This window comes from Cervus canadensis, chromosome 6, assembly GCF_019320065.1.
Source record: "Cervus canadensis isolate Bull #8, Minnesota chromosome 6, ASM1932006v1, whole genome shotgun sequence".
Classification (NCBI taxonomy): Eukaryota; Metazoa; Chordata; class Mammalia; order Artiodactyla; family Cervidae; genus Cervus; species Cervus canadensis.
Genome location: NC_057391.1, coordinates 18,222,236 through 18,246,404, shown reverse-complemented (window position 1 = coordinate 18,246,404; position 24,169 = coordinate 18,222,236). Strand labels below are relative to the sequence as shown.

Here is a 24,169-nt window from a genome sequence, read left to right as displayed (position 1 = left end):
AACAATGAAGCCACTGCAGTGAGAAGCCTGCACACCACAACTAGAGAGTAGCCCCAGATCACTGCAACTAGAGAAAAGCTTGTGCAGCAACGAAGAGCTAGCACAGCCAAAAATAAAAATAAATAAATAAAGTTATAAAAAGAAAAAAAAAAAACAGAGCTACTGTTAAGGAGATAGATGCAGTCACCTTCGTTCTGCCCTGCTTCCTGTTTCAGAATTTTTTTAAGAAGAGAGGGTAGTGTGTCTTTAGAAATCAGAGATTCAAATCTCAGCACCCAGTGTCCATATCACCACCACCAACTGTGTGGTTTGGGGCAAGTCGCATAATCTTTCTCAGTTTCTCATCTGTGACATGAAGAGAACAATATTCATATTGTGCAGTTGCTGAAAGATCTGTTATTATTCAGCAAGTATTTATTGAATGCCAGGCACTATCCTAGTCACAGACTAGGACAGACAAGGTCCCTGTTTTCACAGAATTCATATTCTAATTGGATGAGATCACAATAAACAAATGAGAAAATCAGATATGAATAAGTTCTAGACATAAAGTAAAAGAGGGAGAGGTGAGAGAGTCCTCCAGACTCATGATATTACATTGGTTGCTCAGGGAAGCTCTGTGTGAGCAGACTGTATTTCAGCAGAGAGATGGATGAAAGAATCCACCTACAGTGCAGGAGATGCAAGAGACCCAGGTCCAATCCCTGGGTTGGGAAGCTCCCCTGGAGAAGGAAATGGCCACCCACTCCAATATTCTTGCCTGGAAAATCCCATAGACAGAGAAGCCTGGTGGGTTACAGTCTGTGGGGTCACAAAGAGTTGGACACAACTGAGTGACTGAGCATGCACACACACATGAATGGCAGAAAGCAACCAGGCAGGTAGATATCCAAGGGAGAATCTGGATGAAGGGTCCAGAGGACTTCTCTGAACCATTTTTTTGTGGCTTCCTGTGAATCTATAACTATTTCAAAGAAAAAAGTTCTTTTAAAAGCAATTAACTTATTTTTTTTAATATTTATGCATGTATTTGACTGGGTCTTAGTTGCAGCACTCAGGATCATCCATCTTCATCACAGCATGTGGGATCTTTAATTGTGGCATGTAAACTCTCAGTTGCAGCATGTGGGATCCAGTTTCCTGCCCAGGAATGGAACCCCCTGCATTGGGAGAGTGTAGTCTTAGCCACTGGACCACCAGGGAAGTCCCAAAAGCAATTAACTATTGATACACACTACAGTCTGCATGCTAAGTCGCTTCAGTTGTGTCTGACTCTGTGCAACCCTATGGACTGCGGCCTGTCAGGTTCCTCTGTCCATGGGATTCTCTAGGCAGGAAGGGATGAGAGGGCGGACATTAGGAATCCTTCAGGGTGATGGATATGCTTATTATCTGAATTGTAGTGATGGTTTGGGATGTGTATACAGGGTAAACTTATTAAACTGTACACTCTATTGTGAAGTTTATTGTATGCTAATTTTATCTCAGTAAAGCTACTAAAAATCTTAAGCATCTAGAAGTAAATCATGCTAAAAATATGCAAAGCTTCTACACATAAAAGTCTATTACATTATGCAAAACATTTAAGTAGGTCTAAATAAATAAATAGACATATTGTAGTCTTAGGAAATACAACACAGTACTGAAAAGATGTCAGTCCTCCCCAAATGAAACTGATGAAAATCTTAACTGTTTTTTGGTTTTGTTTTGTTGTTGTTGTTGTTGACAAGTCAATTTGAAAGTGTATTCAGGAATGAAAAGAAGGCCAAGGATAGCCAAGCTGCTCTTGCAAACTAAGGTTAAAAAATTTACATTCTCATATCAAAATAGTGAGGTGCTGGGATGAGGATAAATGAATAGACCAATGGAGCAAAATAAAGAGCCTCAGAACAGATCCACGTATATGTAGGTAACTGATATTGGACAAAGGTGGGAATGCAGAGTTGTTGAGAAATGACCAATAAAAGGCACTGTGCCAATTGGGTATCTATAAAAAATTCCTGCCACAACACATAAAAATCAATTTCAAAGTGGATTAAACATATAAACATGAAACATAAAAACTTACACCTCTGAAAAGGAGAATAGGTGAATATTTATTTTCATGACCCCAAGTAAGGAAATATTTTTTAAAACAGTAACAAAAAGTACCAATGACAAAGGAGAAGGCAACAATAAAAAGGAAGAAACTATTAACTACATTAAAATTAAGAACTTTATTCACTAAAGATATTATGAAGAGAATGAAAAGACAAGTGACAGGGGTGGAGGAGGAGATATTCACAACTAACAGATAAAACCTTGTCAAAACCACAGTAAGACACCACTACACATCTGATAGAATGGCAAAACTTTAAGAATCTATTGGTATGTATGTGGAGCAACAGAAACTCATATGCTGCTAGTGGGAGGGTAAACTGATGGACCACTTGGAAAGATGCCTTATATTACCTAGTAAAGTTGAGGAGGACAAGGGTTAGCGTATGACTCAGAAATTTAACTCTTTGTGTATACCCTAAAGAAGCATCTGCATATGTATATCAGAAGTGTGTGCAGAGCAGCATTATACATAATAGTAAAACACTGGGAAAATTACAAATGTCCTACACACAAGAAAGTTGATAAATAAACTGCCATATTTTCATTCAGGAATATTGTAGTGGGCTGAGCAGCTAAAAACTAGAAAAGGTCACTATACAGTGATCTGTGCAGAGACACCAGTCCTCCTTAAAGTGAGAGAGCGGCAGTCCAGGAGGCCTGAGAAGAAAATTAAATGTAGTTCTCAAGAACCAATCAGAGCAATGGCAGGGAGTGTTTGGGCACATGTCAACATGTAGCAGACATGTGGTAGGCTCTTTTAGGATAACTCTACCTCCCACAACCATTTGGTAAAGTAGGAATTATTTTGTAGGTAAAGAAACTGAGGAACAGAAAGGTTAAATGACTTGCCTGAGGTCACCCAGATAGTGGATGGCAGAAGCGGAGTTTTAAAACCAAGCATCAGAGACTTACCTGGTGGCCCCGTGGTTAAGACTCCTCGCTTCTAATACAGCAGGCATAGGATCAATCCCTGGTCTGGGATCTAAGATCCCCCACATGCCACGTAATTTGGCCAAAAACAAACAACAACCAGGAAAAAAAAAAAACCCACAAGCATCAAGCCCCACAATCTCTCCATTTAAGTAGAAACTGGTGGTTGCCTGGCAACAAGCATTCACTGCCTCTCCTTTCTTTCAGAGCCCTGATTTGATTCTTTCAAAGCCATCATGATTTTGTCATGATGTATTCCCACCTTTCTGCTGTCCCCTAGGGGTGGCAGAGCAAAGGACAGAACAAGTCTGGGCCCCTGACGACTGGAGAGCAGAGGTGTCCAGCCAGATCAGTTTTTGCTTCCTTTCATTTATTTTTTTCTTTCAGTTTGGAAAACAACTCTCGAAGGCAAAATGCTTTGAGAACTGTTAAAGCTCTTGAATTAAGAAGGAAATGCAGTTTCAAGGCACTCTTTCCATTTCCTTCCAAACATATGCTGCAAGAGTATCAGAACCCAAATCAGAACTATAGCATATACTGCACGATGCATGACAGGGCTGGTGGACGTGGCCTGCAGAGGAACACCAGGCAGGAGGGCCTGTACGCACGAAAAGGCTGCACAGGCAGTGTTTGTCTATTTTTAAAAATATTTATATGTGTATTTGGCTGCGTTGGGTCTTGGTTGAGGCACACGGGATCTTCACTGTGGTGTGAGGGCTCTCTCGTTGTGGTGCCTGGGCCCCGTAACTGCAGCACAGGGGCCTAGTTGCCCCACGGCATGTGGAATCCTAGCTCCCCCACCAGGGATCAAACCCGAGTCCCCTGCATTGGAAAGCAGATTCTTAACCCCTAGACCACCAAGGAAGGCCACAGGCAGTGTGATGGCAGTATTCCAGGGAGCCTGAGGTGTCCAGAGAGCAACATAGGACCAGCCCGTGCTTCACCTGCCTGCTGACTAGTTTGCCCTGTGAAGCTCTTGGATCCCTGCCAGACACAAGCACTGCACCTCCCACTTTCCCCTGCTCAGCACTCTCTCCGAGCAGTTCATCCTGAAGTGTAAATGCAGGACCACTGAACCGTTACATCCCCACACGCTAAGAAGTTCCCAATCCATGCAGCAAGGTTTGGTCACTGGCAAGGAGCCAGCATACCTCTCTTCACTGCTTGGCTGCCACCACTCTTGCTACCCGGCTCCTGTGCCTCCAAGGGTGCCGCCTCGCCCCAGGCAGCAGCCCATCCTCTGTTTTGCTAGCTTCCTCCTGACGCAGCTTAGGGAGGAGGATGTCTGACAGCCTGAGAGCTCTGGCTCCAGACACAAAGCCTGCTCTCTTCGGATCCCAGGATCCTTTATTCCTTCTTTCTTGTCTCTTGGGAGTCTTCTATAACCGTCAAAGCTGTGCTCTGATGCTGGCCTTTGGGTGTGACCTGTGTTGGGTGATGTCCCGGCATCAGCAAAGGCCTTGACACAGAATGGACTTCAGCAAGCACCTTAGATCAAACCCTAGAGGCTTGAAACTATGGGAAAAGTGGGTTATCCCAGCTTTCATGAGGCTTGTTTGGTCCTACTTTAGTTTCTATTCCAAATGTGGGAAAAAACTTGCTTCTTAAAACCCTTCATGTCACATGGGTTATATGTGGACTGGTGTTTATGTCAAGGCTAAAGACTGTGTGCATGTGTTAGTCGCTCAATTGTGTCCGACTCTGCGACCTCATGGACTGCAGTCCTCCAGGCTCTTCTGTCCATGGGATTCTCCAGGCAAGAACACTGGAGTGGGTTGTCATTCCCTTCTCCAGGGGATCTTCCCAACCCAGGGATCAAACCAGGTCTCCCATATTATAGACAGAGTCTTTACCCTCTGAGCCATCAAGGAAGACCTTGCCTTAAGCTAATTTGGGACTGACAGGACTCTGCTAACTCCTTATATAAATATGAGATCTGCTCCTTGGCCTTCCCAGTCAGGGTCTTGGGTAGGACACCTGTAGCCTCCGTCTAGAGTCTCTGAACTTTCTGAAAAAAAGTTGCTTTTTGCTCTCATTTCAAGGTCCTCAGAGAGGAAACCAATAACAAAGGCCATGTCTGGAAGCACTTTGGGTTGGGGGAGGGATGCCTTGAGGCTTGTACAGTCCTTTTCTCTTTGTTCAGGACGGGCAGCCTCACCTATCCACTTAGGGCTGTTTTGTATAACTTTCCCCAGAAATCTAACTTCAAGAAAAACAATTGGCTTGTAAAGCATTCCAGAGTCATTAAACAGATCGACGATCAAAATCTGAAATGACTATTGCTCACTAATGAAATCTTTCAAGAGGAACTGTAGTACCAAGAACACCGAATGCCTGCCCCTGTGCCCCTAGGGAGGAGCAGAAGGAATCAAGGCCCCTGTGACTGTTATGAGACCAGAAGCCACAACAGGCTCCACCATGACGGGCAACGCTCACTCATATTCTTCAATTCCTGCAGCTCCTGCCTCTGAATCTCAGTTAGAATTAGGTGAGCACCATGTCCCACCTCATCACCACCCACAGTGCAAACTGACACTGAACGACCAACCAATAGGAGCCACAGAGCATCTCTAGCTTGCTGCTGGTGCCCTGAGTATTAGCACCCTGTTTGAACATTTTTTTTTTTGGCCGCACCTCATGGAATGTGGGATCTTAGTTCTCCAATCAGGGATCCAATCCAAGCCCCCTGCATGGTGAAGCTCAGAGTCTTAACCACTGAACCGCCAAGGAAGTCCCGTTTGGACTTTTACAGGAGAAATCAACTTCCGTTTTGTCCAAGCTGCTGTTGTTTGTTACCAGCCTGGGTTCTTGAACTCTTTAATCAACAGAAATTAGTAAGAGGCCAGACAAGAAATTCAGGCAAGGAATTTGCCTGAAACTGGAACTCATGATGTAGCATAAGACAGTGAAAACTAGTAACAGATGCCTTTGCTGGCTCTCTAAGGGAGGACAGGTGAGCTGTCCCTTAAGGGGGGGTGAGGGTAAGGGTGGATTGGTGGGTCTGGTTGGAAGGGGGTGGTTTGCCCACCCCCTTCATGGTGCTGTGTGCAGGGATCACATGCAGCACTCTGGTTTGGCTCCCGGCACCTCAGAAGTGGCAGCTGGCGAAGGGGAGGAGAATGGGAGAGGGTTGGATTGGGAGTTTGGGATTAGCAGATGCAAACTGGTGTATATATGATGGATAAACAACAAGGTCCTACTGTATAGCACAGGGAACTATATTCAATATCCTGAGGTAAGCCATAATGGAAAAGAATATGAAAAAGAATGTACATATTATGTATGTATAACTGAGTCACTTTGCTGTGTATGAGTAATTAAAACAACACTGTAATTCAACTACACTTCAATTTAAAAAGGGCAGGGGGTGCTTCCCTGGTGGTTCAGCTAGTACAGAATCTGCCTGCAACACAGAAGACCCGGATTCGATCCCTGGGTAGGGAAGATCCCCTGGAGAAGGGAATGGCTACCCACTCCGGTATTCTTGCCTGGGAAATGCCATGGACAGAGGAGCCTGGTAGGCCTCAATTCATGGAGTCACAGAGTCAGACACCGCTGAGCAACTAACACTTTCACTTTCAATAAAAAATATATTTTTAAAAATTAATTAAAAAAAGAAGTGGCAGTTGTGTTTTGGCCTTTTTGTATTTTATAGTTCATAATTTGCCTGACTCCCCAAGTATGCAGTTATTTTTAGTCCCTCATAGTTTCTTTGTATTCTCCAGGAGGAGGGGAGGAGACACTTGTCCAGGTAAAAGCACTGCAGTAAAGGGTCCCAGATTCCAGCCTGTCTCAGTTTTGCCTCTGTGAGTAAAGCTCAAATTCTGGTATGATATATTTGAAAGTTGTTAATAGAGTAGATCTTAAAAGTCCTACAAGAAAAAAAAAAAGAAAATTGTTATGTAGGTGATAAATGTTCACTAAACTTATTGTGGTAATCATTGCACAAAATGTATATGTAATACACCTTAAACTTGTACAATGTTATATGTCAATTATATCTCAATAAAACTAGAGGAGGGGAAAGTTCTGGCAAGCCTAGGAAAAAGCAAAAGAATTCAGTACAAAGTGCTGGCAGCTTAGCAAGTCTCCTGGGAGCCAGAAGGGAAGGCCCCAGGTGGCTTTCTCTTTACATCGCTTTTCCTCTTCCTCTAAGCTTGTTTACTCCATGGTCTTCCCACAGTTCAGCTTCCTCAGCTGCCCCCTAAAACTCAACCTTGGGAATATATTTAACTGGCCCTATCTAACCTTCAACATTATGTGACCTTGCAGGTCCACAACCCAAACCAACTAGCTACAGACTCTTGACTCTTGGCTCAAATTCTCAGTGGAGAGACATGGTCTCTGGCCAGTCAGTGAATTCACTGCTTTTGAATTACATGCTGGTTCAGTCACTTATAGGGTGGCAGGAAAACCTGCTCACTAGGGGTCATGTGGGGGAGCAGTTTCTTTGGGAACTAACTGACATGTCTCCCTGAGGTGAGAGAAGGGACAGGTAACTCTAGTGAAGACAGCTTCACACAGATCTCACTGGCTCCTTTCTTTTCTGTAATATCCCGGATCTCTTCCTGTGTGAACATCTCCTTTGAAAGGAATGTTATGGTCAGGTGGGCTGGGTGGGGTGAGACAGGGAGGGTAGATGACCAGGATAGGGAAATGCTGGGGGTAAATGAAGCCAAATGCCCAAGATCAAAGCTAGAGAAATAAAGAACCATTGCCAAGTCCAAAGGTCAGGAGCAGAGTGGAAAATCGGACACAGAGCCAAGGTCAGGAGCCAGCAGAACTGGAAAAATGGAAACCATCCAGGAACAAGACCAGGCCTGGCAAGACGACTGCTGAGAATGAGCTGGCAGCAAGCCTAGCTTCACTGACTCTCAACGGAGGCTCACACACAGAAGAGTCATAGTGAAGACAGGGTCTGCTGGGTTTAAGTCATGTTACCAGGGGGGACGAGGAGAAATTAGGGTTTCTTAACGCAGGTCCAAAACCCCTTGTGTTGTACACAAGATTGTGTGCATTTGTGCATGTTCTGAGGTTGTTAAAGGGAACAGCGCCCCCAAAGGGTTATTTTAAGGTTCGAGGCTGATCATCCAGCGAGGACAATCCCTGCGGACTCCCTTCAATCAGGGCAAACGCCCCCAAACAGCTGCAGGTCTCGGTCACCGTCCAAAGGGACAGAATCCCCCTGCCACTCGTGTCCCCAAGGGCTCACAGGCAGCGCTGCTGCCATCGTATTCCTCTGGGGAGCGCCAAGCCCCGGGTCTGAAAGACGGTGAGCTTAGTTAACAATTGAGGATGGACAGACTGGCAGAGGGGCAGATTAAAACAGGGGGAGTGAGATTTGTGCCCCTCTGAGGAACTGCTAGTTCAGCTCAAACTGGAACACCGACCGGCTCAAAGACTGACATGCGGTCTACCCGCTTCTTCAAAATCGGTCTGGTTCATCCTACTAGGAAAACAAACGGATCCTTGCCTCTCTATTTTTGGGTACGGATGGAGTTCTGGGAAAGGGTACAGCGCCTGGACAGGCATTAGGGCCTTTGTCCAACCTCCCTCAGAGCCTCAAAACCGCGCGCGCCCCCAAGAGCCAAGATTCCGACCAAGGAAGAGGAGTCTCCGCCCCTCTCTTACGTCTACCGCCCCGCCGCGCCCCGCCCATCCGAGGGACCACGGCGCGCAGGCGTGACGTGGCGCGCGAGTCTACGTCGGCGCGTGTTGAGCCCGGAAGAGGCGAGGGCCGGGCAAGGAGGTGTTCTCTGTCGCTTCCACGCCTCTGTCTCCATGGCGCTGTGGCGCGGCTCCGCGTACGCTGGCTTCCTGGCGCTCGCGGTGGGCTGCGTCTTCCTGCTGGAGCCACAGCTGCCAGGGTCGGCCCTGCGCTCGCTGTGGAGTTCGCTGCAGCTGGGGCCGGCGCCCGCGCCCCCCGGAGCCGGCTCCCCTGAGGGCCGGTTGGCAGCCGCCTGGGACGCGCTCATCGTGCGGCCGGCTCGGCGTTGGCGCCGCGTGGCCGTGGGGTGAGTGCCTGCGGGGCCTGCCTCTCTGCTTGTCTCCAGGAGGTGCGGGTGCTCCGGGCCTCTGAGGGCCACCTTGGCGGAGGTCAGACGGCTTGGGAGCTGGGAGGTAGAGCCGGCGTGGAAACAGGTTCCTAGAGGTCCCCTGGAGGCCCCTCGGTGCTGGTGTCCACGCTGCCTGCTTGGCGAGAAGCATCGCACGTCTGGGACGAGCCCCATTCGTCACTGCTGCCGGGACTCACCAGACTGCTTTTTCCTTTCGGCTGGCCCCTACACCCTCCTCGTCTCGGTAGGACCAGCCCCTAGAACCAGCCTAATAGCCTCTTGGAAATCCCTCTCAGCCTGACTCCGTAAAGTTCAAGTCGCTTTCATTCCAATCTCTGCTCTTCTGGAGGCTACTCTTTTGCAGTCAGAAATGTTTGGTCTTTCTATTTTAGCGACACCCTCTTGCTTCTGAACTACTTGAAGGAGTGGTCGCTGTCTTTAGCTCCTGAGTCTGGAGACCACCATTCTACTGAAACGTCTCTTTGAAAGCTTATCTAAGCCTTGTGGGTTTTCATAATCAGCTTCCACTTTCAGTCTTCACTGTCAGCTTTCTGCAGCCTTCCACACGTTAAGCATGCCTTCTCCTTGAAACTCTTTTCTTCCCCAGATTTCAATGACATTGCAATTTTAGGATTCTCACAAATCACAGTGCCTCCTTTCTTTATATTCTCCTGTCGCCTGTAAGTAAGTTATTCCCTCTACGAATTTTAGTTCTTGTCTAAGTTCGACTCGAATATCTTGCCACAAAAGCAGATCTTCTACCAAGTACGCTACTAGTTCCTGTGAGTATCGGAACCACAAAGGGTAAGGTAAAGCAGAGTTATCATGAAGATGAAATAATCTTTGTTATTTAGCATAGTGTCTGCTTTAAAGAGCAGACAGCTAATGTTAGGTAGTGGTTTTATATATATATGTATGTATAACACTTTTATTGTTTCTTCAGGTGCATTTTCTTTTAACTCTTCTTTCAAATTCAGGCACTTTCACCTGTATCCTTATCAGCTGAATTGTCCTCCCTGGTTTTGTGAGTCTTCAATTCATGGGCTTTCCAGGTGGTGCAGTGGTAAAGAATCTGTCTACCAATGCAGGAGACGCAAGAGACATGGGTTCGATCCCTGAGTTGCGTAGATCCCCTGGAGCCATTCTTGCTTGACAAATCCTATGGACAGAGGAACCTGGTGGGCTACAGTCTGTGGGATTGCCAAGAGTCAGACATTACTAAGCACACACTTTCAATAAATATTCATTAACTACATAGTATGTAAGTCCATGCTAAGTTCTAAAGATCCAAGGATGGATGAAGCAAGGTCCCAGCCTCATTTTTTGGAAACAAACATATTCATTATTGTATTAGTCCACTTAGGCTGCCGTAACAGGGGACCACAGACTGGGGGCTTAAATAGCAGACCTTTATTTTCTCACAGTGCTCCAGGCTGATAATCCAAGAGGAAGTCCTCTCTTTCAGACTTACAAATGGCTGCCTTCTCGCTGTGCACTCAGATGGCCTTTGCTCCACTCATGAGCACTTCTGGTGTCTCTTCCTCTTAAACTGACAGTAGTCCTATTGGGTAATGACTGTGCATGTGTACTCAGTCACGTCTGACTCTTTGTGACCCCAGGGGCTGTTGCTCACCAGTCTCCTCTGTCCAGGCAAGAAGACTGAATTGCCATTTCCTGACCCAAGGCATCTTCCTAACCCAGGGATCGAACCCTCATCTCCTTTGTCTCCAGCACTGGCAGGCAATTTTTTTTTTTTTTTAACCACTGCACCACCTGGGAATCCTGGATAATGGCCTCATTTAACCTCAATTACTTCCTTAAATAGTCCCTATCTCCACATACGGTCACATTTGTGGTTAGGGCTTCAGTATGAATGGGGGGGTGGGGTGGGGAAGAGGGACACAATACTGTCCATAACAATTATGAAAAGTGCTTTCTTGTGTCCCAGAGAATAGTAATTCTTCCCAGGATGAGGTTTCAAGAGAAGCTCCATCTAGAAGCTGGCAATCCATTTACTATTGCTACATCACACCTTGCCCCACAACTTCGCTTAAACCAGTGTCATTTTATTCCATGATTCTGAGGTTCAGTTGGGCCCAGCTAGGCGATTCTCATTTGGGGTTTCGTGTGGTTTCAGGAAGGTGATGGCCGGGCCTGGGATTCATCTCAAGGTATTGATTGTTGTTGTCAGCTGTGACCTCAGTTGTGGTTTTACCTGAACGCATACAGGTGGTTTCTCTTTGTAACTATTTAGCTTTCTCACCTCAGGATGACTGGACTAGGGGAGGGATTCACCACAGGGACCAGGTAGTAGCATTAATGCCTTTTACGACCTAACCTTAAAAGCACACAGTGTCACTTCTCACAGGCCCAGGTCCAAATGGTTTTGAGCAGAGGGGACATAGAACACACCTGGGAGAGAGGAGTGTCAGCGTCTCATTGTAGAATGAACATGTGGGACGGGGCATCTTGTGGCCATCTTGGAAAATATATTCTGCTACAGTGATTTGCATGGGTCAGGCCCTGGAGAAAAAAGGAATTTATCCACAAGAAGGCTGGGAAATAAGCCCCCCTGGGAAGAGAGAACCAAATGTGAAAAGGTATTTGGCTTGTTTGGCAATAGCAGGTTGATCCTGTGTTTAGGGCAAGGACTTTATGATAGATGTCGAGATGATACTGAAAGGAGCCTTGTGTGTCAGTGTGGGTGATGGGAAAACCATAAAAGTTTATGAGCAGGTACAGTCCATGGAGTCGCAAAGAGCTGGACACAACTGAGCATGAATGGGCGTGCACACACACAAATGATGCTAAGTTCTTTTCACAGACTTAACTGGGGGAATGGAAAATTTGAGCAGTGGTTCTGACCTGTTTGACTGCTTCACATTATTTTTGTGGGTAACAGACTAATAAAGAGGAAAGTCTTGAGACCCTGACACTAGCTCTGAAGCCATAGAGCTTTTTCTTGTTTGCCATTGGTGCTGAACAGGTGAGATTTGACAAGAGGTTAGATGTGGTAGAGTAAATAGAGGCAGTTGCAAATGACAGGTTCTTAGTATTGGGGATCTTATAACTTCATGTAGGCAGATACAGATATTGTCAAGCTCTCCTGGTGGCTCAGTGGTAAAGAACCTGCCTGCAATGCAGGAGATGTGGGTTCAGTCCTTGGAGAAGGAAATGGCAACCCACTCCAGTATACTCGCCTGGGAAATCCCATGGACAGAGGAACCTGGTGGGCTACAGTCCATGGGGTCGCACAAGAGTCAGACACAACTTAGCAACTAAAGCAACAATAAAGATTGTCATCCAGTTTTCACGGAGAGTGAACTGAGGCTTGGAAATACTGATTTGCCCATGATCTCACAGTTGTCAATGCCAGAGGTGCAGCTGAAACCCATTTGTGGCTCTCTGTGCCAGGTTGTTGCCATGAAGAGAGAATAAGAAAGTAACAAGTTTGTGGTGAAAGGTAACCAGTTTGGTTTCAGAGGGGAGAAATGTACATTCCTGTAGGATCATAGAGCAAGCTGAGCCCTCAGCTACTGACAGCTAGAGGCTGTAGTTGAGGAGCATGGTCGCAGTATAGGGACTCCAGCACCTAGACTGAGGCCAGAGGCTAGATAGCATCACCCAGAAAGAGAACAAGAAGGGAAGGTAAATGGCATGGGTGGGATGAGGGGCCAGGCACTGCCATGTAAGGGCCTGGTGGGAAAGGACCAGAGAAATAAAGGAATGGTTTCAAGAAGATGGTCAATGGCAAGCCCACAGCCACATTTTTCTAAAATGTATGCTGCCTCTGCTTCAGAATCGGGCTCTGGTCTAAGACTCGTTGGGTGCATGGTAAACCCCTCATTTTAGCACTCATTCTCCCTCACCTGTCTTCACTCTGACCTTTGAAACCTGCCTTGCTCTTCTCAGACCATGTTCAGACTCTCCTAACTGGATCACCATTCCTGTTGTATCCAAACACAAGGTTAATCCCTTCTGCGTCTTTGCTTGTGCGTGCTCCTTGTGGCTTTCAATATCAGATAAATCTGGGTTTGAATGTAGGCTCCTCCAGTCTTGACCTTGGAATGTTAGTTAACCCCCAGTCTTACTTTTCTCAGCTGAAAGCAGTGATGACTATTTCCCTGTCTTAGAATGTTTTGCAGATTGGTGTGGTCTGTCTGAAAATGCCTGCCTTCTTCTCTGTCCAGAGCATCATCTAGGGTGTGGCCCAAGGACTACTGATCCTGCCCTCTTGGGTTTCTCTTCTCTGTGGTTCTGTATCTTAGAGTGATTATGATTAGCTTTCATACTATCTTAGGCATAGTGTGAAAGCTGAAAAGAACCTTAAGAAACGTTTTACAGATGATAAAACAGAAGGGAGGTGATAAGAACCACCGTTCTTGTCTTTAAGGAATTTACAGACTAGAAGAAACTATTCCTCTTTCCCACCCCAACCCCAGATCTCTAATAATATGCCTGGCAGCCTTGGCTCCCAGCGCCCTCTGCTAGCATCGCCACTTGTGTAGGCATTCAGCATCTGTTCCCTCATTTTACCTTCCAATTGTTTTATCTGTGTCTGTGTTTTCTCAAAACTCACATTGTAATCTTTGATACATTTCTGTGAAATTCTGCATGTCAAATGAACATAATTTTGTCTTCTGGTTTTTTTTGCTCCACCCTGACCACCCCCCTCAACACACATACACACACTTCTTTTCCCTATGAGTAGCATACTTGTTTACATTTTAGTATGCTGCTGAATTGATGTAAGTGCAGAGAAAGATTCCTGTTCTGTTTGAAGTATTATAAAATATAATTAGAAAGCAGAGGTAAAAGTACTTCGGTATCTGGCACATAGTAGGGCACAATTATTTTATTTTAATAGCTATCATGTAAATTTTTTCTTAAGATTTTCCCCTTTAGTATTCATGGCATGATTAGGTGGGGGATGGAAAATGTTCCTATGGTAGTTATATTGTTTTAACTCAAAATTAGTTCAGTTGGGTTTTGTCTTATGCTGCAAAATGTGCTAAATAAACTGTTCTTTTTGGTTTTGTTTTTTGTAACTGGAACTTCCTCCATTCTCATCTTTAAGAAATCAAACTCTGCTTAAGTTCTCAGCAGAACTAGATATGGAAGTGATGTGTTTATTGACGTCTGTTTTGAAGTCGTTATTTCCAAATACGGGTACATCCCTTGGTATCTGAACCTTTGCTATGCAGACTCAGGACCCAAATCCATTTAGTTACTTCATGGAAATAATGTCCCACACTATCCAAACTTTCACTGTCTGAACTTCCGGAGTCTGAGAGCCAGGGATACCCGTATTCCTTTTAAGCGTCTACCCTTCAGACATCTAATGTGACGTCCAGTAGAAATAAAGGACACTCCGTGTGAGGTGGCATTGAGACCACTTTACAAGATATGTTGGTTCGTATCATGTAGGCTGTGAAAGATTCTTATATGAGTAAGAACCTGCCACGTGCATGTCAGTGTGTTTTATGTGCTTTGTATGAAAGGTATACGTACTCTGAGGTTATGCTTTCCCAGTTGATCAGAATAATTATGTATGTTTGACTTTAAGAGAATAAGACCATTCCAGTATTTAAATGCTGTATGGTAGGCAAAAACCTTTTCAAAAATTTGGGATTCATAGGGGAAGAGTTAATAATAGAATCTTAACGAGAATGTAGTCAGTTTTGTATTGTGAGGAGGGCTGTGTCTCTTCTGGCGCTTGTAAACCTCCCTTGAGTGATGTAAATAATATCTAGCCCACATGAGGACCTTTTAAGAATTATTTGTTCAGTTCTAAAAGTAATGTATGCTTATAAATATTAAAAATACATCTGATGAAAAATAAAATTCCTCTCCCTTACTGCAGTCTCTTTCCTCATCTTTAGAGCTGGCTACCATTAACAGTTGGTGATCAAGAGGTTTTTAAAGGAGACTAGAAGGGAGACATTGTAGTTATGTATTATACACCAGAATCCAATCCACTGGGCCTTGTTGGTTGATGAATTTACCTTCTGGTTTCATGAAAAGTGAAAGTGGAGTCACTCAGTTGTGTCTGATTCTTTGTGACTCCATGGACTGTAGCCTGTCAGGTTCCTCCCTCCATGGGATTTTCCAGGCAAGAATACTGGAGTGGGGTGCCATTTCCTTCTCCAGGGGATCTTCCCGACCCAGACTCTCTACCATCTGAACTACCAGGGAAGCACACAACTTCTGGTTTCCTAACTGCTTGGAACTAGCCTGGATGGGCAGCCACCCTTTTCACCCAAAGCTGTTTCATTTGGTCATCCAACCCCACTGGCAGGGATGGCAGAGGCAGGAATAAAGGTGCCCGGGGACCTCATCCCCCTGCCCAAAGTATTTGGAACTTCTTTTTTTAAAAAGGAATGGCTTTTGGAAAACACACACACACAAACCACTGAAAATGTAAGCCACAGCTTCTGCATGCATGCATGGGAGAGGTGGGACCAGACAGCCTCATGTGTATTTTATAAATCTGTAAGCATTAACCAGGTGACACCACACTGACTGACTAGTCTGTAAAGTCCATGATGGTGAACACCTGCCAAGTGTTGAGTTGTTACAAGGCTGCAGGTGCGCTTAGGTCTTTAAGACATCACTCAGCGCTCAGAGTTTCACCTGGAAGTAGTCCGTATATTTTACCACAATCCTCAGGTGTCTTTTAAGGGAAGGTGGCTCTTGACCAAAACTTTTACTTTGCTTTCTCTGTAACAAGCAGTGTTCCTAAACATGTATTATCTTATTTAATCCTCACAATGGCCCTATGAGTTAAATACTCGTATTACACGATTTTAGGAGGAAACTGAAGACAAAGAAAGTGACTTGGCCAGGTCACACAGCCAGGGTTAATCCAAACAGTTTGGCTCTGCCATTATTTTCTCAGAAATGGTATATTTGTGTTATGATACTTTGTTCTGAAATGCTGAGCACCTGTCTTCTCTCTTTGTAACGAGTGTAAAAGCCTACCAAGCTCTTGCCAGGATAAGACATACATATAGTAATACATAAAGTAATCCTCCTTCCACCATATGCTGTTTGCTTTCCAGGTCAGGTTTCTGAAACATTTCCCTGCTGTTAAATGCAAAGCTGTTGCCCCAGTGCTTCGGTCTCTCACGCCGTCTCTTCCTTCCTTCCTTCCAGCGTCAACGCATGTGTAGACGTCGTGCTGTCAGGGGTGAAGCTCTTGCGGGCACTTGGCTTGAGCCCTGGGAACGGGAGAGATCACAGCGAGCTGCGTTCGAGGAATGATCTAGAAGAAGCCTTCGTTCACTTCATGGGGAAGGGAGCAGCTGCTGAACGCTTCTTCAGTGATAAGGAAACTTTCCATGACATCGCCCAGATTGCATCAGAGTTCCCGGAAGCCCAGGTCTGTCTACCAGTGGTAAATTAAGATAGGGTGGGAAAAGACACTTTGTATGGTTTCTAGAAGCAACCAAGCAACTCTTCTCCAGTTCGCCCATAGGGGATGATTGTTGGCAATACAATTCTGCAGTGTTTTTCTCTTTTTGGAAAAGTGTGTATCTGACCTTCCTTTAACTCTGCTGTTGCTAGTCATTTCAATTCATCCAACATTAATGAGGCATACTTACTAAAATTTTAGTCCTGGTTATCCATGAAATTGCTCTTTTTTCATGTTACTCAGGTTTAAAGTAGGAAAATGTCTACTCCAGAGTTGTTTGGGTACTGCTTGGCTGATACCTTGCAGTAATATTAATATGGCTCAGTTCTTCCTAAACCAGAAAAGGCCAAACCCGCAGAGAAATAGTGACAGTATCACTCCCCCTTTTCCCATATTGCAACAGTCAAAAATGTCTCCCAACATGGTCAGATGTTTCCAGGGTCAGGGAGAGAAGGGATGCAAAATCACCCTGATTGAGAACCACTGGTCTCGTTTGGTGGCTCTCTGACCTGAATGTGCATCAGAGTCATGTGAAAGGTGTTGAAACACAGATTCCTGGGCCGCCCTTCCAGAGTTCTGATTCAGTACTTACGGGGTGGTCCCAAGAATTTACCCTTAGAGCAAGTTTTCTGGTTATGTGGATGCTATTCTGACCACCTTGTTCTGGGAACCATTAGTCTACAGGGTAAAGACTGTCAAAGATAGAACTTAGGAGTCTCCACGCCCACCTGGTGATCACGAACAAGGCTCTGGAGCCTACATGGTCCAGACACTTCCTCAAGGCTCACACACCTGCCAATTCCCCTGCCCTCACACCTCTTAAGGGCAGGATTTTGTTGTTTAAGCTTCTCTCCAATGCCCACTGCATCTCATCCCCAATTTTTACCTAAAATCTTCTCTTACCCATCACCCCAGTCTGGGTGTACTTCTCACTTGGGGAGCTCTTAAAGTTTTTTTATTCCTTTGGAAGCCACCCATTTGAACATTAGCAGTGGGCACAGGCCTTTCTCAGCTGAATTTCTCAAGGAGACAGCAAGCTGTTAAAACCTCAGTTAGTCATTTTGATAGTTGAGTTTGGTAGTGAGATTCTGATCTTTTTTTTTTCCTTTCTGTACACACAGCATGGCTTGTGGGATCTCACTCCCCCAATGCAATCTTAATCACTGGACCACCAGGGAACTCCCAGGATTCTGATCGCTTATGAAATAGTCTTGATAGTTCTAACAAGATGGCAAATCGACTGCTTAAAAGTCTTTAAGATTGTAGTATCTAAAACACCAATTTGCTTTCTGTTCTAGTCTCTTTGGCCTTTTGCTTCATAATGCAAACATTTTTTCTACAGAAATTTTATCTTTTACATCATCTAAATTATTTCTTAACATTATAAAACCTAAAATGTGTTATTTATCTTCCACTAGTGTGGCACTTCATTTGGTACCTTGTCAAACTCCTTTAAATTATAAGGCAGATGGACTGATAAACAGCAGTTAATAATAACTAGCATATGAAAACTCTCAAATCCATTACATGGAATCTTACTGTTTCCCCTGGGATTTTTAGTAAATTCTTCTAGCCATCAGAGTTACATAAAAAACTAAGGCTAACACGTTAAAAGGGCAAATTTCAGCCTGTATATCACAGAGTTTCCAGTTTATCTATAGAAAGCCATCAACATCCTATCTGAATCCAGTGATCCGTCAATACAAAACTTGGTTGGGCTAAAAGTGTTGTTGAGCATCTAGAATTGAGTTGTTTAGTCTATGCCTCTGCATGGGACTAGGGACTAGAGAGGTAAGGTGATAGCATTCAGTCCTCCCAGACAGAGCTACTGGTAAAGTTTCTCAGCTTACATAATAGAGCATCAGCCTTATTTCCTGTTTGTCAGGTTTCCAGAACATGTGAATCCATCCTTGCCACAAACGAATACTAGACTAGAATTCTCTGCTCTACTCTTATTAGGTCCTCAGCTGAGAGATGTGGTGTGTCTTCTTTCAGAACCCGTTACCTTTAGAATTTTACTCCCAGGAAAGCTTTTATAATTCCTGATGCATCAATGTGTTTTTCTTCCTTTCTCAAAATCTAGCAGCAGTTACTGAGCACTTACTATGAGAAGACAGTCCTTTCCCTGAAGGAGCTAGACATGTCCCCAGATGACACTAGCTCAAGAGGACAAGGGCTGTAGTGGAGGTCTGTTCTGAGTCTAGAGGTGGCAAGTAGCAAAGAATCTGTAATCCTCTCTAGCAGGAGGACTGTGGAGATGGAGGTGACCATAGGAAAATGGCAACAGAAAGCAGTACAGAAGAAGTGACGTTACAGCTGATATTTGAAAAGTGATCACCCGACCAGTGAATGAGAAAGGGGAGGCATCCTAGTCAAAGAAGCAGCATGTGCTTAAAGGCATAGACACAGAGAGGAAAGCAGACTTGGAGAGCTGTAGGCAGGTGGAAGCAGAAAGGAAGGCAGGGGACAGATAAAGACAGACCTATGTACCTCACTTGAGAGTTGGATTTTAAAACTGATTCAAGAAGATACATGCATCCCAGTGTTCACAGCAGCATTATTTACAGTTGCCAAGATAAGGAAGCAACCTTAGTGTCCATCAACAGATAAAGATGTAGTGTGTGTGTGTGTGCATGCATGTGATAGAATATTACTCAGCCATAAAAAAGAATGAAATTTTGCCATTGTAGCAACATGAATGGACTTGGAGGGTATTTTGCTTAGTGAAATAAAGTCCGAGAAAGACAAATACTGTATGATATTGCTTAGATATGTGGAATCTAAAAAATACAACAAACTAGTGAATATAACAAGAAACAGACTCAGATAAAGAGAACAAACTAGTGGTTATCAATGAGGAGAGGGAAAGGGGGAAAGGGGCAATATAAGGGTTAGGGGATTAAGAGATACAAACTGTTAGGTATAAAATAAGCTACAGGGATATATTATACAATATGGGGAATATAGAAAATATTTTATAATAACTATAAATGGGATATAACTTTGAAAAAGTGAATCACTACATTGTACCGTTGTAATTTATATATCAAATATACATCAGGAAAAAAATTGAGAGTTGGATTTTAGATCATTGTAATATTGAATGATTTTCAGGAGGAAACTGACATAGTCCTACCCTCATTTTAGAAGGATCACAGTGCAGAAGATAAAGTCTCTCCATACTTGTCATATTTCCTTTTGTTTCATTTATCTGTTCTGGCGGCCTGGAAGCTCAAGGCCAAGGTTGATCTCCAGTTAAGGCAATTATACTGTTTTCCAAAGGTAGCAATTTGTTTTTTTTTTTTCACCTTTCCTTATAACTCATTGTCTCCTCATCTGTGGGGTTAATGTTTTTATTAACCCCATCTGTGTGTACTTGTTGTCACCTCAAATTTTTTTGGGAAAAAAAATGGACTGTAATTAAATCAAAACATTATTAAGCTTGAGTAGCATAGTTATGCTAAAAAACTGCCTAATAGCACTGAACTGTCTTACAGCACTATGTAGGAGGAAATGCAGCTTTAATTGGACAGAAGTTTGCAGCCAACTCAGATTTAAAGGTAAGTCAGATTCCCAGATTAAAACCTATGTCCTTCACTAGTATTTCAGTAATTTTAGGGGCAATACTGAGTACCTGTCTGTTCCTTGATTCAGCTTGCCTGGGACTCTTGTTAGGAATATAGTCATCAAAGGAGAGGAGTGGTAGCTAATGATTTTTAAGTGTTTACTACATGTCTGATGTTGTCTCCAGTGTGTGATGCAGATTACCTCATTTAATCCCTGCAATAACCTATAAGGTCATAGGTACTGTTGTTGGTACTCTTGTTGTCATGCTTTCTACGTGAAGCTTGAGACCTAGGTTTACAGCTAGAACAACTGTATTGAACAAATAGAACAGTTGTAACCTAGGACCCCAGAGTCCATGTCCTCGAGTACCTTACCATGTAATCATTAAGAGCGTGTGGGCTCTGGAGTCAGTGCCTGAGGCTGGGGATTGTGCAGTGATGAGAAAAGACTTAGTTGACTGATTCTTGAGGCTGGATCCAGAGTGTTAAAGGCCACTGGATGGGGGTTGTTAGGGTCCTGTCTTTAAGTCTTAAATCATTTGGTTTAAATAGAATTAAAATTACTGCTATTTTCAAAATAGCTTCCGAGTAAGAAGTTCTTTTGCTGCAAGTGGAATAGGTCTGAGAGGGGAAGCCAACAAGGAGGTTATTGCTGTCGTCTTGTAAAAGCAATCATTTTACAGCAAGACTACAGCACTGACCTCCTTGCTGGCTTTGGCTCGAGTAACCAGAAGAGGAGAAACATGTCTATCTAAAGCCTAGTGGAATCACTTGGTGATAGACCATATGTAGGGACAAATAAGGTAAGTTTAACAGAGATGGTTCTGAAGTAAGTGAACTTGAGAAGTGCAGAATAGATGTGACTACTGACGATGGAGAGAGGGAACCAACAGTTCTTAGGGGTGCAGAATCAAAAGTGCAGAGACGGACCCAGAAACACAGATAAATGATCAACAGTTTGAGGGGACAAAATTCATATGGACCCATAGCATACACCAAGGGATGGATGTGCTTAGATATAGAGAGCATCTTAAAGTATGGACATTCACATTTTTATAAGGATTAAAGTTTTCATAAAAGATTACAGTGGGAAATTTTTTTAAGAGTCATTATCTTTATAGATAGTAATAAACTCCCAAAAGAAGAATATTAGAAGTTCCAAAGCTGATCTTTAGAAGTATTGCCAGCTAATGGATGGAAGAGAAGATCAATCATAAGCTCATTGGAGAGAACCCAGGCCCTTTGCATCAGAATCCTGGGCATTTGATCTGGTCCCTAAAAGAACACCCTCTTGACCCTGAGAAGTAATTTAATTCTGTCCCTGGAAGTTCTAAGTTAGATGTTCCTTTCAGTATTTCCTCCTCTGAGACCAGTATTTGCTGTTGGTCACTGGAGAAGCTGGCCCTGAGACCAGTCCAATTGGAAAGTATTCTGGTAAGAAAAAGGGGAAGGGAACAAAAAAAATAATAAAAGAGTCTGATCTTAGTAAAAGATTGAGGGAAAGAAAACGGTATCTGTTACTCCTTCATCAGATGGTTATAGTCTTCACAATAATCTGATGAATTTAGGTATTACCATCCTTTTAAAGAAAGGAGGTCCAGAGCAGTTAAGTAATGTGCCCAGGGTCACCCAGCTGATGGTGGGTGATAAAATAATAAAGCCAGGATTCAAACACCAGGCTCTGCCTTGACCTCACCAACCTATACTGCTATCTCAGGTTCAATTTAACTTGCTGAAATGCCTTTCAACATGACAAAGTGATCATCTATAAACAACCACAGATTAAGGAGAAGGAAATGGCAACCCACTCCAGTACTCTTGCCTAGAGAATTCCATGGACAGAGGAGCCTGGTGGGCTTCTCTCCATGGGGTCACAAGAGTCAGACACGACTGAAGTGACTTTGCATGCATGCGTTGGAGAAGGAAATGGCAACCCACTCTCGTATTCTTGCCTGGAGAATCCCAGGGACAGAGGAGGCTGGTAGGCTGCCATCTGTGGGGTTGCACAGAGTCAGACACGACTGAAGCGACTTAGCAGCAGCAGCAGCATTTTCCATAGGTAATAATAATCATTAACATTTTCATAGTTCTGTTTCCCAGGCACTGTCTTAAGTGCGCTACTTTATATTAACCTATTTGATCCTCAGAAAACCCTGTGAGGGAAGTCTATTATTATCCCCATTTTGTAGATAGGAAAAATGAGGCATGGAGAAGTTAAAGCTGTTCAAAGTCACATACCAAGTAAGGAGTGAAGCTGGAATTTGAACCCAAGTAGTCTAGCTCCAGAGTCCAAGCTGTTTCCAAGCAAACTATGTTGTGTCTCAGAAATAGACCCTGGTGAATATAATAAAGGCAGATGCTATGGAAAGGTGAAATAGAAGCCAGATAGCAGAAGAGAGCAGTGTCTTTATGAAATGTATTTTGGAATTTAGCCAAGAAGGAGATGTTGGATCTTGTCAGATGCTGCTTCTGCATCTGTTGAGATGATTGTGTGGTTTTTGCTTTTTACTTTGGTAAATGGTAATTACACTGATTTTTCAAATGTCAAACGAACCATGTATCCCAGAATAAGCTTCACTTGCTTCTGATGTATTACCCTTTTTATGTATTGTTGGATTCAGTTTACTTACATTTTGTTTAAAATTTTTACATCAATTTCCCTGGGGGATATTGATCTGTATTTTTCTTTTCTCATATGTCTGTCTGATTTTAATATTAGGGTAATACTGACCTAATAGAATGAATTGGGGAGTATTTAGATTTTTTTTAAAAAGTGTTTGTGTAGAATTCACCACTGAAGCCCTCTAGGCATAAGGTTTTTCTGCTGTTTGGTTGGTTTTTAGTGTTTTATTTTTCCATTTCATTTTGTTGTTGTTTTGGGGAGTGGGGGTTAAAAATTTTATTGGAGTATAGTTTATTTGCAATGTGGTGTTAGTTTTGGGTATACAACAAAGTATATCAGTTACACTTATATTAACTATTTTTTAAAATTTTTTTCTCATGTAGAGGCCTGAAGTTTTTGATGTGGGAAGGTGTTTAATGATTTGATAAAAAGAAATTCAGATTATCTACTTCTTGAGTGTGCTTTGGTAGTTTTGTCTCTCAGGAAATGTGTCTATTTCATTTAAACTGTTGAATTTATTGGCTTGAAGTTAATTATAATGTTCCTTTACTCCTTTAAGTCTGTGGAATCTGTAGTGATGGTCTATCTTTCCTGATACTGGTAATTTATATCTTTTTCCTTTTCTTTGATAAGTTTGGCTATTGGTTTATCAATTTTATTGATCTTTCCAATAAATAAAGAGCTTTCCAAAAAAAAGAGCTTTCAGTTTCATTGATTTTTTTCTGTGTTTTTTTTCTTTTCTATTTCATTGGTTTCTATTTGCTTTTAATTTAACTTTCATTTTCTAGCTTCTTAAAATCGTGGCAAAGGTCACTGATTTGAGAACTTCGTTTTCTGATGCAGGGTGTTTAGTACTGTAAATGTCCTCTTCAGTACTGCTTTAGCTCTATCCTCCAGATTTTGATTCTCTGTTTTTATTTTCATTCAATCCAGATGCTTTCTGATTTCCTTTTGATTTCTTGAGATGAGGTATTTAATAGCCTATCTTGTGGAATACTTAGAAGTGTTATTTAGTTTCTGAATATTGAGAGGGTTTCCACGTCTTTTTATATTATTGATTTCTATTTTAATTCCATTGTGATCAGAGAATATGCTTTTCTGATTCCTGTTAAATTTATGGAGACTTTTATGACCTTGCATATAGTATATCTTGGTGAGCACTTGGGTAGAGTGTTGTATCAATGTCTGTTAGGCCAAGTTGATTGATAATGTTTTTCAGGTCTTCTATAGTCTTCTGATTTTCAGTCTACCTGATTTATCTACTATTGAGAGAGATATTGACATCTTCCACAATAATTATGGACTTGTCTGTTTCCCTTGAAGTTCTGTAACTTTTGGTTCATGTGTTTTTAAGCCTCTTTTTAGATGCATAACTGTTTAGAAATGACTTTTTTTTATCATTACCAGGGATAAAGAAAATAACTTCATAATATTCTTTGCTCTGTAATCAATTTTGATTAAAATAGCCTTTCCAGTTTCG

General features: G+C 43.2%; 1 protein-coding gene across 2 annotated transcripts in view; it reads left to right on the top strand.

Annotated features, from left to right (window-relative positions):
• The first annotated feature begins 8,730 nt into the window (after positions 1 to 8,730).
• Positions 8,731 to 24,169, top strand: part of ADPGK (ADP dependent glucokinase) — a 31,036-nt gene continuing 15,597 nt past the window's right edge. For both annotated transcript variants that reach the window (XM_043471013.1, XM_043471012.1), the window contains exons 1-3: positions 8,731 to 9,044; positions 16,242 to 16,467; positions 19,998 to 20,060. In XM_043471013.1, the coding sequence (XP_043326948.1) occupies positions 8,812 to 9,044; positions 16,242 to 16,467; positions 19,998 to 20,060 (522 nt within the window). In that variant the 5' untranslated portion in view covers positions 8,731 to 8,811. The remainder of the gene's footprint in view (positions 9,045 to 16,241; positions 16,468 to 19,997; positions 20,061 to 24,169) is intronic.